This window comes from Poeciliopsis prolifica, unplaced genomic scaffold (assembly GCF_027474105.1).
Source record: "Poeciliopsis prolifica strain line A6 unplaced genomic scaffold, Auburn_PproV2 SCAFFOLD012, whole genome shotgun sequence".
NCBI classification, from domain to species: domain Eukaryota; kingdom Metazoa; phylum Chordata; class Actinopteri; order Cyprinodontiformes; family Poeciliidae; genus Poeciliopsis; species Poeciliopsis prolifica.
In genome coordinates, this window is record NW_026562387.1 from 13,294,968 (window position 1) to 13,308,251 (window position 13,284).

Consider the following 13,284-nt stretch of genomic DNA (forward strand, 5'->3'; position numbering starts at 1 on the left):
TTTGAACTCAATAACTTTAACTCATTGACCTTCAGTACATCTTCCTCGAAACCAAGACTCAAACTATACAGTACACCTCCGCTTTCCTGGTAGTTTTATTAGTTTTTAAGCCTCGATATTTTGACTTATTTCAGAGACATTTTGTTTTTGATCCACTCTGCTAGTCAGCTGGCAAAAAGAAGGCTCTCAAGAAGAAGACATTTGGAAGCTTGGAAATATTTAAATTCAAGAAAAGCCTAAGCGGTCATGTTGAAAAAAAGCTAAAAAAAAATAATTAAAATGACTTATGTAAAGCAATCCAATTCTTTAACCACAACTTTGTGTTGTAAATCCATAAAACAGCTCACTGCACGAATCTGATCAGATACAATGACTGATTGTTCAGCATATATAAAAACAATATTCTTGTATAAAAAGCCAAAAGTCTATATTATTCTCCACAATGAGCACTTAGAAGTTAGTAAAGTTAATAGATATTTGTTCTTTATTTTGCTTACATCTATTACAATTTCAATACACATGTTAGAAAACATTATAATACCTGTAAGATTTTATAATCTTAGTAACACTAGAAATAATTATTCTCTTTTTTGGATAAATGCAAATTAATTTTATTAAAGGATTTGAACAATAATAATAAAAAATATCATAGTTACATTGAAATTTATTACAAAAATGTGTAAGTTGATCTTTTTTTTTTTACTGAAAATGATGCATCACTTCATACTTGAAAGGGGGATACTTTCCACCCATGTTGACAACTGAACTTTTCAAACTGTTTTTGCATTTTCCTGGTGTACAGTATGAAAATGTGGTAATATGACTCTAATTACTAATATATATACCAACAGGAAGCAGGAAGAGTTGACTGACTGAAACACGAATAACAACCCAAATAACTGTGAATCTCGTGTATTAGAAGTTTTTCAGAAAATGTTATACAATCAAGTTAAACTGTAAGTAAAATTGAATATTTTTCTTTTGAAAATTTATCTCCACAACATAAAAATGTTTAAATGCAAACTGATCAAACCTTAGGTATTTGTTGATTTACTCATGGCTACAAAATGGAAAAATGTAGAAAATATAATGCTTTTCCTAGGTAAGAGATAAGGGTGCAAATTGACAAAGGGACAAATTGACTTGTGGTCAACAGGAGAAAAACACAAACAAAACAGGGTCATGAACAGAACCTTGTGGAACTTCACGTAGAAGCATAACTGGCAATTATCTGAAGTTGAATATTACATCAAAAAAAATTTAAACCAATTTGAAACTTTAACCTTTAAAAAGTGCAGTGACTTTGCCTCTGTGCTCTTATCTATGTTGTTTATATTTGTTGTACAAATAGTTATTTTGTCCTACCAGTCAATTGATAGGCTACTGAACAAGGATTTGTAGTAATCTTCCACAGAAGAAGGGGCTATCCCAGAATGCTCATAAATTATTAAGCCAATTGAGCACCAATGCAATAGATCCATGAAAGACCCCTGTGGAATGCCACATTCAATAATAACTGAAGAATATTTAATGTTCAGCTTTGCAACAGAAATACTTCAGCCTAATTTTGAGATCCTTAAAAACCTTGGTACATTTTGATACCAGTAAACAAAAACATTCATAACCTATTATCATGTTATATACCAGATTTGTATTATTCCATATTTTGATGCGAGCTTATCAATAGCGTCCAAGTTATTTTTGAAACACTGATGGGTTTTCATTGATTATTAATTCAAGTCCTTCTTACACAGATAGTGCAGAAATAGGGCAACCTTCTGAAAGAGATATAGTAAATCTGCATGGATCCTAAAATAACAGAGACTTGGGGAGCATGTTTCCCTCCCAGCGTGGTGTCTGGTGTACCATTGTACCATTCTGTATTTAGAATGGGGCCGGGGTCTCATATCACAGTCTAGGGGGGTGAACAGCTGTTTCATCGCGGCTTTGCAGCTCAAACCTGCAACGGCTGATCTGGTCAGGTGATGGTTTATTTTCCTGGAAGCTCAAAACATATTGTTCACAAGAACCGCACTAATGCTTCTGAGAAAGGCGGCTCGGTAATGTACATGCAACATATCTTACCCATGGCGGTAAATCAGAGCTGGTTAGGCTATGTTTGGCACATCTCTCCTCTTGGTCAAAGAAATCAAGCGCTCGGCTCAGACGGCTGAGCTTCCCTCCTGCGTTTCTCCTCCAGCAGAAAAAGATAAAAAGTCCAATCAGCAGCCAGCTGAAGCTGAATTCAAAATACCCCAGGGCGTAAATTGGGAAAATTATGACAAAAGTCTTTACGAAGTGGACCCATGTGTGGGTGAGCTCGCTGGTGGAAAACACCGGGGTGTCGTCGAGTGCGCTCCCCGGAGAGGTATGGGGAAAGTTGGACGCATGCTGGACGCTGTGTCCGTTCTCTTTAGGAGTCGCAGGGCTCGCATCGTTTGAGTGAGCTCCGCGGACTGCTGTCATTGTGTCTCCTGACATGTCTGTTGTCCTCAAACTGTCACAGTGCGGGCTAGGTCTAACAATACAGTTCCATGTGCGGAGCGCTACGTTTCACGTCGGCTCACCTGAGCAACCTCCCATGGTCCTGTGAGGCTGCGCTGACAACTGCTTTACTAGTTTTCAATGAGAGTCGCTTACAAAAAGCATGTCAGTACTGTCCACTGATCTGCTCACCCTGCCGACACAGGGGTGGCACTGAGGGGTGGGAACAAACATTTCCAAGAACGCGCAAGGATTCTGAAAACTTAAAACCAAGAAACACCGCCATCTGGTGTTCAATGCTGACAATTGACGCTATTTTATTTTTGTATGAAAGTAGGTCAAGATTATGAAGAACCATTTCAGCTGAAATGGCTGGAAAAAGCTGGACTCAAGGACAGCAAGAGGCCCTCATCTTGGCCGCCCAGGCCCTAAACACCAGAGCAATAGAGGCCAGATCTACCACACCAGACAAGACCCAAGATGTAGGTTGTGCAATGAGACAGTCCAGCACATAACAGCAGGGTGCAAGATACTGGCAGGGAAAGCGTACATGGAACGACATAACCAAGTGGCAGGCATAGTGTACAGAAACATCTGTGCAGAATATGGACTGGAAACCCCAAGATCAAAGTGGGAAACACCCCCAAAGGTGGTGGAGAACGCCAGAGCTAAGATCCTGTGGGACTTCCAGATCCAGAATGGTAAGGGCGAACCCTTACCATATATATATATGGTACCATATATATATATATATATTATATATATATATATATATATATATATATATATATATATATATATATATATTATATATATAATATATATATATATATTATATATATCATATATATATCTCATATATATATATATATATATATATATATATATATATATATATATATATATATATATATATATATATATATATATATATATATATATATATATATATAATATATATATATATATATATATATATATATATATATATATATATATGAGACAGCCTGCAGTGCTTTAGATGTTTTCTTCTTTTCTTTGGTTTGCAAGCCTACTGAAGGAGCCATTGATACACCCTTAGTCTTTTTTAAAAGCTGGGCACCGTTCACAAAAACAGAGCGGTAACACTCCAGACAAAATAAGCAAAAGCTTAAAAAGTCCCACAGTGAAGAAAAAAGAGACTAAGATGTTGAGGAAAGTAACAAAAAGCCATCATCTAGTTCAGGACTAGAAAAAACGTCAATCGTTGTTTTGTATATAAACAAAGAAATCAAGTTTGACTATAAAGCCTGGACCGCTGCCATGGAAACTGACGTTTGAGCATCGATTGCTCCTGCACCGATTCGTGAGGTCTGTTGTTAAGCCGAAGTGACGCGTTCGCCATGGTTTCAACCCACTGCGCATGCGGTCTAGACAGTTATCACTATGGCGTCGCGTATACAACAGTGTAATGTTGTTTTTAGAGTATTAAGAGCTTGAAATCCCCAAACAACGAGGAAAACATGCACAGTGATAAGGTAAGTGGTTAACGTTTGTCATTACCGATGGCAAATAAAAGCCGGAGACTTGTTATATACCTTGTCTCAGACTCTGGACGTGATCTTGTTGAGTACATTTGACTTTTTCTTATTTAAACTATGTTTATGCTGGTCTAAGTGTATCTCACTGTTATTACAAAGTAAAAACAGATAATATATTTTCCTAGAAATTAACTAAGGAAGACACATGGAGACCTTCTGAGCTGAGAAGACACCTCAGGGTAAGTCAAAGGTTCTTAAATAATCAGATTATTTGAGAGGTTGTAGTGATTATTTCATTAGTTATTTATCCAATACAGAATAAACACACAACATTAAGCTGAAATAATGTTTGAATTTATTGTGTATATTGTGTCAACACACAAATTAATTGAGCTTTTTTCATACATTCACCCAAACTTTGTAGTATGTGATGTTAAAGGCTTCAGAGTGTATTTTAATTTGACAAGACGAGGGCTTATTAACTCCTCCTTGGGGACCATCACTAAGTAAAGTCTTTGCCCCTCATTAGATTATGTTTTGGAGAACACATCTAGTCAATTTATGTTGAGTTGAGTTGATTCTGACCAATAAATCAGAATCATGTCTAATTGACATGTAAAAAAACTGATATGAAATAAAAACCTTCAATGACCTGCTCGATGAAAACACATCACAGCTAATTTTAGGATGGTTAAAGTAAAATTATTAAACTTTTGGCTTGACCTTCTGTGGTGCAACTTTCCAAAGAACATTTATGAAAATATTAGTTGGAATATATGCGTATATTTGAGCCTGATCATTTGTACTCTGTGTAGATCAAATCAAATGCACACTAAGTTGTAACTTGTGTCTCAAAAGAATTGTTGAAAACCAAAACTTGAAATTATATTCCTGCCCATGATGAGTAGATTTAAACTTCTGGCCTATTTTTTTCACAAAAGGGATCAAAATTAATAGCCTTGCATTTTTGTGTTTGTAAGGAAAAAGACAATGGTGATGGATATTCAAGACGGAGACAAGACAATGAGAGAAAGCACCGTGGTGGAGAGTCCATAGAGAGACGGCACAGAGATCCGGAGGAATCCAGACGAGATAGAGACGAGCTCAAGGAAAGAGAGAGACGACATGGAGATAGTAGAGACAGACATACTGAGCGAAGGAAGGACGGATCTTATGACAGGAGAGGTGACAAAGACAGGGAGAGACGTGATGACGACCACAGGAGAAAACAGGTAGTTGATGGTAGAGATATCAGGGATAGACACAAACATAAGGAGAAAGAGGAACTAAAAGTGAGGGAGGAGGTCAGGGACAAAAGGAAAGAAGAAAGAGAAAAGGAAAGAAGAAGAGAAGAATGGGAAAGGGAGCACAGGAGAGAGAGAAGGCAGCATGATGAAAGGGGTGAAATAGGTAGAGATCAGACAGAAAAACTGCACAGAGAGCTGAGGGACAGACGGCGCAGAGATGAATATGAAGACAAACGAAGAGACAAAGATGTTCAAGAAGAAAGAAGGCGTTCAGAGCGGATAGAAGATGGAGGTAGGCTTCCTTAAAATCAATTTTTCTATGTTTAGGTTGTCCATGTGATTGAAAAACTTTTTTACCTTAGTGCGTAAAGAAGACCACAGACGACGTAAAGAGGACGGAGACAGAAGACACAAGGAGAGAAGACATCACGTAGGACAATGATAATAATTTCCTCCTTTTTTCTGTTTTCAATTTTATGGTCCAATTTGCTTCAATAATGTGGGATACAGTTATATTGTTGCTCTGATGCTCTACAGGATGAGAAATGGAAGCACGAAAGTGAATCCAAGGAACGTCGAGACTTGAAAAAATCTGACGGTGATGTGCGGAGCTCCCGTGGTGACAGGGATCGAATGTTAAGGGACAAGCACAAACAAAGACATAAAAAAGAGGAGGACAGTGCAGATGGAAGGCACAAAGACAGACAACACAGGGAGGCAGATGAAGAGGATGTAGAGAAAAGCAGTTCCAAGAAATCCTTACCGGACAAAAGGAAGGAAGAGAAAAAGGCGAGTTCGTCCCTAAATTCTCCTCAAAATCTGTTTTTGTTCATTTTAAAATTATTTTCTGATGATATCATGTCATTTTCCTTCTTCGCATTCCTTCCAAATAACTAGGACAAGAAAGAGCAGCAGCAGACAGCAGGCGGACAACAAGGAGAGGACCGTGTAAGTTTGACCACAAAAACACAAAGTGTTGCAGAAAAGTGATGATTGTAAAGGAAAGAAACTAGGGGAAAAATATATATTAGATCACAGAAACTGGACATGACCAGAAAGTTTACTGATTTGACATGTATCAAAAATGTCCCTTCACAGATCAACCTTTGTTTGTTTTTTCTTCAATGGGTCATTTATTCACGTTTTGTGCTTCCTATTGCTGCTTCTTTCATTCTGCCTTTCTGCATATGGTTTGTTTATTTTCTTCTGCAGATAGAAGATGCAGACTTGGCAGAGCAAGCATATGAAGAGGATTTTGAGGTGAAGGAGGAGCAGAAATATCTAATTCTGTTCTCTTCCATCTTTTATTTTGTCAGCATCCTCACTTTTTAATATTCAATTGTTTACTTTTGCATGCTTTTATCGATTTACATTCTAAGAGACTGGTAAGAAGTCAGCGCTGGACATTTTATTTGCTACACAGTGTTGCTTGTGTGAACAATGCTTTATTTCCTCAAAGGATTATGAAGAGGATTTTGAAGACGTGGATGAGAGTGGTGATGAAGGTGAGGATGATGATGGAAAAGCGGAGAAGACTGCAGAACAAAGTAAAGAGATTGAGGCGATCCGGAGAGCCATGGCTGAGGAGAACGAAAGAGTTGGATCGGCTCAATCCAGGAGTAGTACGGCCATAGAGGAGGAGCAGAACAGGCCCAAATGGCCCAAAGGTGCTCTCTTTATGTTCAGTACCATACACACAACTTAGATAATTCAACAAAGTTTTATGCGACATTGTGGTCAATGTAATTAATCATAATCAATTGTTTAAAGGCTCTGAAAGGAAAGAGAGTAAAACTTCTCGGCATGGCAAATTGATCAACTTTGTGGCTGCAAAGCAACGTGAAATCAGCAAGAAAGTTGCCACAAAGCAGAAGTACGTTAATTTAAAACTAAAATATTATTCCTCAAGCAGTTTGATATAATGTTTTATGAGCTGGTAAATGTTCTCTGACAACAGGAAGCGGAGTACAGAGCTGCTTCGTTTAATCGATCTGGACTTTTCCATGACGTTCTCCCTCCTGGACATCCCTCCTGTCAGTGAATACGAAATGTATATAAAGAGCTTTGGAAATGCCAACACCAAGCAGGTCAGGTTCATTTTCAGCTTTTTGAGTCTGTGACGAAACACCTGATATACAAGTATAAAAAGGAAACAGCACATTTGAGAGAGAAGTGGGACTGTCTTCCTCTCAGGCTTACGTTCAGTGTAACGAGGATAACACAGACAGATACGTCCAGACAGAGGAAGTAGAAATATGTGAAAAGTGGACTCAGCATCCTCCTGAATACAATGGAGCTTGTGGAGGTAAGGTTTTTCACATTGTGTCAGATTGCATCCAACAACAGTAGTGAGTCTTACTGACTGCAGAAGTTTTCAAGTTTACCTGCAGTTTTTTTGTTAGATTATTGGATTAGGACTTGAACATCCTATGATTTTAACCATTCCAATGTAATTCTGCCTGAGTGTTTAGGGTTACTCTCCTGCTGGAGGGCAAAGTGCAGTTAGGCCAAACATGGCATCCCCTTTGTCTTCTTATTTGTTTTTTGGGTGTTTTTTTACTGTTGTCCAATAAAAGTCCAATATGTGGAATGCATGACTAAAGCTTTGTCTGTGTTATTGTGTTATAGATCTCTCTAGCAGTTCAATTATAACTGTCCTTGTTCAGCCATTTAGATTAGGGGGAATGTCTAAGTCTGGATCGGTTTGTAGCGTGCCATACGCTTTCCTTTTGGAAATGATGTATTGGACACTACTAAGGGAGATTCTCATAGATTGAGAGATTATTTCATCACATGACCCTTTTTCAAACTTTTCTAAAACTTTTCCCTTCACCTTTTTGCTGAGTTTTTTGGGCTCCATAATGCTGTCTTTTGTGATTTTTTAGATTTTTTAAAGAGTTGTCAGGCCAAGGGAGTGAATAAAAATGCATGTCTCAATTCTTTGCTTTTTTTGTTTTACGTTTTTATTTGTGTAACTGAAAACCATGAATCATTTCCTTTACACTTAATAATTTGCAGCATTGTGTTGGTTTATCACATAAAATCCCAATTAATCACTTTGAAGCATAGGACAAGAAGTGAAGAAGTGGATTGATTATAGGCAGTGATGTTGCACCCTTTTTATTTTCCAGATCCAAACTTCTCTCAGGATGCACAAGACAGAAGCAGGATTGACCTCCTTCTTGATTCACAATGTCTGATGTCATTTCTGCGCTCAGCCTCACAGGTTTGACATAATTCTATAACTGCTTTTTATTATTATTATTATTTCTAAACTTTTAAAATGTGTTATTTCAAGCTTTTTATTTGAGATGCAAGCAGTGCCTTGTGCTTTTTGACTAAACGCAGGTCATGGTGGTGCTATTGGAGGAAGATCAGGCAGAAAAGAAATCCCTAAGAAAGCTGAAGAATCAAAAAGATTCGCTTTCTTTCAGCGATGGAAGTTTGCAACTCAACACTAAGTTCCCTTTTCTTTTAGGTACAGTACCATGCAAAAGTATTTCAGACAATCTTTAGTAATGCAGTCAAGGTGATCATACATTGCTTTAACATTTTCTTTTTTACTTATTCTACTTGTGGTATTTTTAATACAAATTCTTAATATTATCTTTACATCATTCAGAAAATAACAAAGTTGGGCTTAACTTTTCAATCACAGGTCGACAGATTAGTTTGGTGCAGTTCTCTGAGGTTCAGAAGCACATCATGCTTTCTGTCCACATGCCCAAATCCAAAGCCAGCACTGTCGGCCTCGACAGCTGCACCGTCATCTGTGTTTGGAACATCTGGGAGCCATCCAGACCTCAGAAGATACTCATCTATGAATCAGAGGTTTACATTTACACAATCTAATTTCAGCTTCTGCAAAGTCTGCTTGACTTTAGAATAATACTTGCCTTACAGAGACATTGTTATGTGCCAGTTGATCGAAGTTTAACCAAAATAACTGAGACAAGAACAGCCAAGCTAATAAGACTGACAAAAAAATCCCAGAAAAGCCACTTTTAACACGAATAACAGTGAACGCTTGTAACGTTTTGCTCCTTGCAGGTCCAGTGTTGCTGCTTCAGCCCAGGAAAGTCCACTCTGGTGTTTGCAGGAACACTGGTTGGTTCTGTGGTGCTTTGGGACCTGAGGGAGTATGCCAGCAACCATTACAGATTAAAGATTGGTGATGATGAGTGGACCTTCAGACATCCGACCTTTTCTACCGGTATCTCATAAAAAGTTTTATTCACTTAAAATTTTCATTAAACGCAGATTTTTCCTTAATATTTATTTTCATGTGAAATATTTTAGAATTTTTTTTGTTCTTGCAAACTTGCACCAAATGCAGGGGCACTTTAAGAAATTAGATGAACACACTTGTTTCAGTATTTCAAAACATAAAACTCATAAACTGTCTGGATTAAATCCAGGGTTTTGTTTTTGTTGATTTTGTGGAGTATCCCTTACAGCATCCCTCTAGCGCACGTTGAGTACTGACATCTTGTCTTTTGTTGTTCTGTCAACACAGATGCAGTGATGTCCGGCTCAGGCCATGTTTCTCCTGTCACCTCCATAGAGGTCGTTCCCTCCTTTGTTGCTGGAGGAGCAAGACCAGAGGTCCCACTTTTAGCCTCTGAGGAAGGTGTGACTTTCTTTACACAGTGACTGAATAGTCTCCTGGAGAGTGTGTCATTATTTCGTTTTTTCAACCCGATCAAAACCAATCAACTAAAATTATATTTTTATCACCCAGAATCATCAGGATTGTCGTTCCAGCTTGCCTCCTTGGATGAAAGCGGGATTTTAATTTTTTGGGTAGGTTAGGCAACAAAGAGAAACAAGTTTAATGTAGTGATCCAGAGAGGTGCAACATTGTAGCGTTTTTTTTTTGTTGTTGTTATTTATTAATTAGTTATCTTCCTGTCCAATTAGTTTTCTCTTAAAAACTTAAACACAAATTTCTGGAATATAGTATACAAATAAAAACCTAAACTTACCATCCCAAAAGAGAAAAACTTTGTTTAAAGTAAAGACAAAACATGACAAGTCAGTAAAAATGCATGAGTTGATTCCTTATCTGAATTTGCTTAAATCTGAAACTCTTTGCAACAGTTTAGAATTTTCTTCATATGTTATCAGGATTTTATGTGAAAGAACATCACAAAACAATGTGTAATTATGAAATGAACTTTCTCCCTGACTTGTCTGCTTTGTTTCTTGGTCTTCGTGATCATGTTTGTTTATTAATGTTCTCTACCACCTTTTAAGGCCATGGAGTTATGGAATGAACTCCTGCCTCCTGAGCCACTCTCACCCCATTCATTCCTGGTTAGCTGTTGTGCCTATGTACAGATCTGCATAAAATATAAAAAGATTCCCTGAATATTGAGTGGAACATCTGAAAATTTGTTTGGAAATTTATATGTGAACATATAAATCCACTAAAGTGTAGTTTTGTTTGGTGTCATTATTATTCATCAGGGACCTTTTCCCCCAGATACTGACGCTTTTATGCGTTTTCTTCTTTGCATCCTATAGGTGGTGACGGAGCTCCCTAAAGGGAACGAGGCAGGCTCGCCAACAGATTTAGGTAATTGAGTCATATTTTATAGGCCTCCCTGTTCTATCCAGTAAACATACTCATATTTCTCCCACACGTGTTTTGGCCTTAATTGTGTCTTGTGTTTCCCATCCTTCAGGTCTCCGTCCTGGGGGAAGAGTGAAGCTGCTTCACAGTTCCACCCTCCTCACTGTTCCGAGGTTAGATTGATAAATAGCTCATGATGAGCACTCGTCAGCCGCTGGCCTTAAAAATACCTCACAGTGACTTGACCCATTGGGACGCAGCTGTTCAGTGGTCACATGATTCAGTGTTTGTCCCCTCAACATGTCTCTGGAGGTCATGTACTGTACAGGCTGGGGGGACATGATGTGACGGGAGAGTTTGTGAGATCTAATGTTGTGCTCTCTTCATCTCCAAGGCCATCACTAAAAGAGGCCGCAAAAACAAGGCCTTTTCAGATGCTGCTTTTAAAATACCACCCGACAGACTCCAATCATTTCTTTATTGGCACCAATCTGGTGAGCAAAATGTATCAAATTCAGACTATTGATCCCTAGTTCCTTTTGGGAGTTATTTTGACTTCCTGTTTCTTTCCAGGGTCTGGTCAGACATGGAACAAGTCACGGTCTGAAGGCTCCTCCACAGTTTTACAAGCCCCAGGAGATGGAAGAAAGAACTGTTGACATCAGCTCAATCCACTTTTCTCCTTTCAGACCAAATCTCTTCCTGGTAGGAAGTGTTCCTTTTCAAATTGAATCAGTTTTAAGACATGCAGCCTTCTGCACATATACTAGTGCTGCTTGTTGATATACAAAGCACTTATGTTAATCTTTGATTACAGTATCATACTTTCACACTGAAAAATGTTTGAAAATGTTTACTTTTATTTAGGGACAATTGTTCAGATTGAAAGCAAATTGCATATTATGAAATTTTAACAAAATTCTTACTCCTGAAATCATTGGTACTCTTCAAGATTCTTAGCTTGGAAAAGATTTCTCTAAATCAAGACAATAATTAAAAAGCTTAAGATTAATAAACAAACCAAATTACACAAATAATATTTCCCTTAATCTATTCCCTCTTCTTAAGAAGATTTTTCTCATGTTACTCTGAAATTATGAATTCTAGGTACTTTGGTTCATATTTTGGTGCAAAGGTGTACTTTAGTACCTTACTGTGAGATTTTTCTTCCCTTTCTGTAGGTGGGCTGTGCAGACGGCAGCATCAGGATGCATGCAGTCAGCCATGATCAGCCTGTGGCAGAATGGATGAACAGCACCAGTGGAGAAGCGGTGATCTCGCTGCAGTGGACCCAGACCAGGCCTGCTGTGTTTTGTGTCCTTGACGCGGCTTCTAACCTTCACATATGGGACATGTTGAAAGATGATGGACAGCCTGTTATGACAGAGACATTTCATGCTGATAGGTAAAACCATTTAAATGAGTGACATGTAAAACAAAAATTTCATGCCATCCTGTGTTCATATTAGCTGTGTGCTTTGTGTTTTTAGGGTATCAGCTGTGGCTGTGTTTGGAGACTCAAGACAACAAAACACATACTCAGGAATTGCGCTGGCACACGAGTCAGGAAACATAGAGCTACATTATTTCACTCAACCTTTGACGTTGCCCATCCCTGCAGACGAGGGAAAGTTGGAAACCTTAATGACTGAAGCCTTTTGAAACCCTTCATCTTGACTTTATGCTAATACCAACTCACTTTAGTGTTACTTTAAAGGTTTAATTCATTTTTAAACACAGAAGGAGAAAAAAGTTCAACTAATACAACCTAGTTAGACATCATCCTAAATACCTTGCTGTTTCTTTATTTTCTTTATAGTTTAATGTGAAATTGAATAAACATGGGGTGAACATTACAGTGAGGGGAATGCTGTTAATTCATCAATTGTCCTTAGTTTAAAAACAATGTTGTACACATGTTTGTGAATATATAAAAATATTTATACTTTTTGGCTGTAAAATATTTTTATTACAAAGTCTGAGTTATTTTAAATAAATGTAGTAAATCTGTATCCTACAATGGTGGGTTTTATTTTTCCTTTTATATACATATCACACCATAGGTAATGTCATGTGTAAAATTTCTCCATTTGACTTAACCCCACAGAAGCAGAATTAGGTAAGACACTAACTGCATCATGGGAGAAGAAGTGGAGATGGTTGAGCAGTATTATAATAATAATAATAATAATAATAATAGGGACAAATGTGCTGTTTCCTTTTTATACTTGTATAATAATAAGGATTCAAGGAAAGTCAAAAACAATTTCAGTGCATCAAACAAAATCATAAAAGGTAACACAAAAACTTAATACATAGCACTGGACAACAACAGAGTGTCTTCAGGTGGAGGCTTCTTTAGATTTGCTGTAACACAGACTGCAACAGGAGATTCTGTCAACAGCTATTAGCATCTACTCTGAAGAACCTTGGGGATGTGCGTTACAACATTTTTTTC

At 37.7% G+C, this 13,284-nt stretch overlaps 2 protein-coding genes across 5 annotated transcripts in view; one reads left to right on the forward strand and one right to left on the reverse strand.

Annotated features, from left to right (window-relative positions):
* The window catches only part of esyt2b (extended synaptotagmin-like protein 2b), a 35,355-nt gene extending 32,671 nt beyond the window's left edge, over positions 1-2,684 (reverse strand). For all 4 annotated transcript variants that reach the window (XM_055037705.1, XM_055037704.1, XM_055037703.1 and 1 more), the window contains exon 1: positions 2,086-2,684. In XM_055037705.1, coding sequence (XP_054893680.1) covers positions 2,086-2,481 — 396 coding nt within the window. In that variant the 5' untranslated portion in view covers positions 2,482-2,684. The remainder of the gene's footprint in view (positions 1-2,085) is intronic.
* Positions 2,685-3,857: 1,173 nt separating this feature from the next.
* Positions 3,858-12,827, forward strand: dync2i1 (dynein 2 intermediate chain 1). The gene is made up of 23 exons (XM_055037893.1): positions 3,858-4,001; positions 4,190-4,243; positions 4,985-5,543; positions 5,614-5,681; positions 5,789-6,040; positions 6,149-6,199; positions 6,464-6,511; positions 6,711-6,918; positions 7,022-7,124; positions 7,209-7,338; positions 7,445-7,556; positions 8,383-8,477; positions 8,600-8,729; positions 8,910-9,082; positions 9,302-9,464; positions 9,768-9,881; positions 9,993-10,054; positions 10,778-10,829; positions 10,939-10,999; positions 11,221-11,320; positions 11,400-11,531; positions 12,008-12,231; positions 12,317-12,827. The coding sequence occupies exons 1-23, from the start codon at positions 3,987-3,989 to the stop codon at positions 12,486-12,488; spliced, it is 3,078 nt and encodes a 1,025-aa protein (XP_054893868.1). The 5' UTR covers positions 3,858-3,986; the 3' UTR covers positions 12,489-12,827.
* Positions 12,828-13,284: the final 457 nt, after the last annotated feature.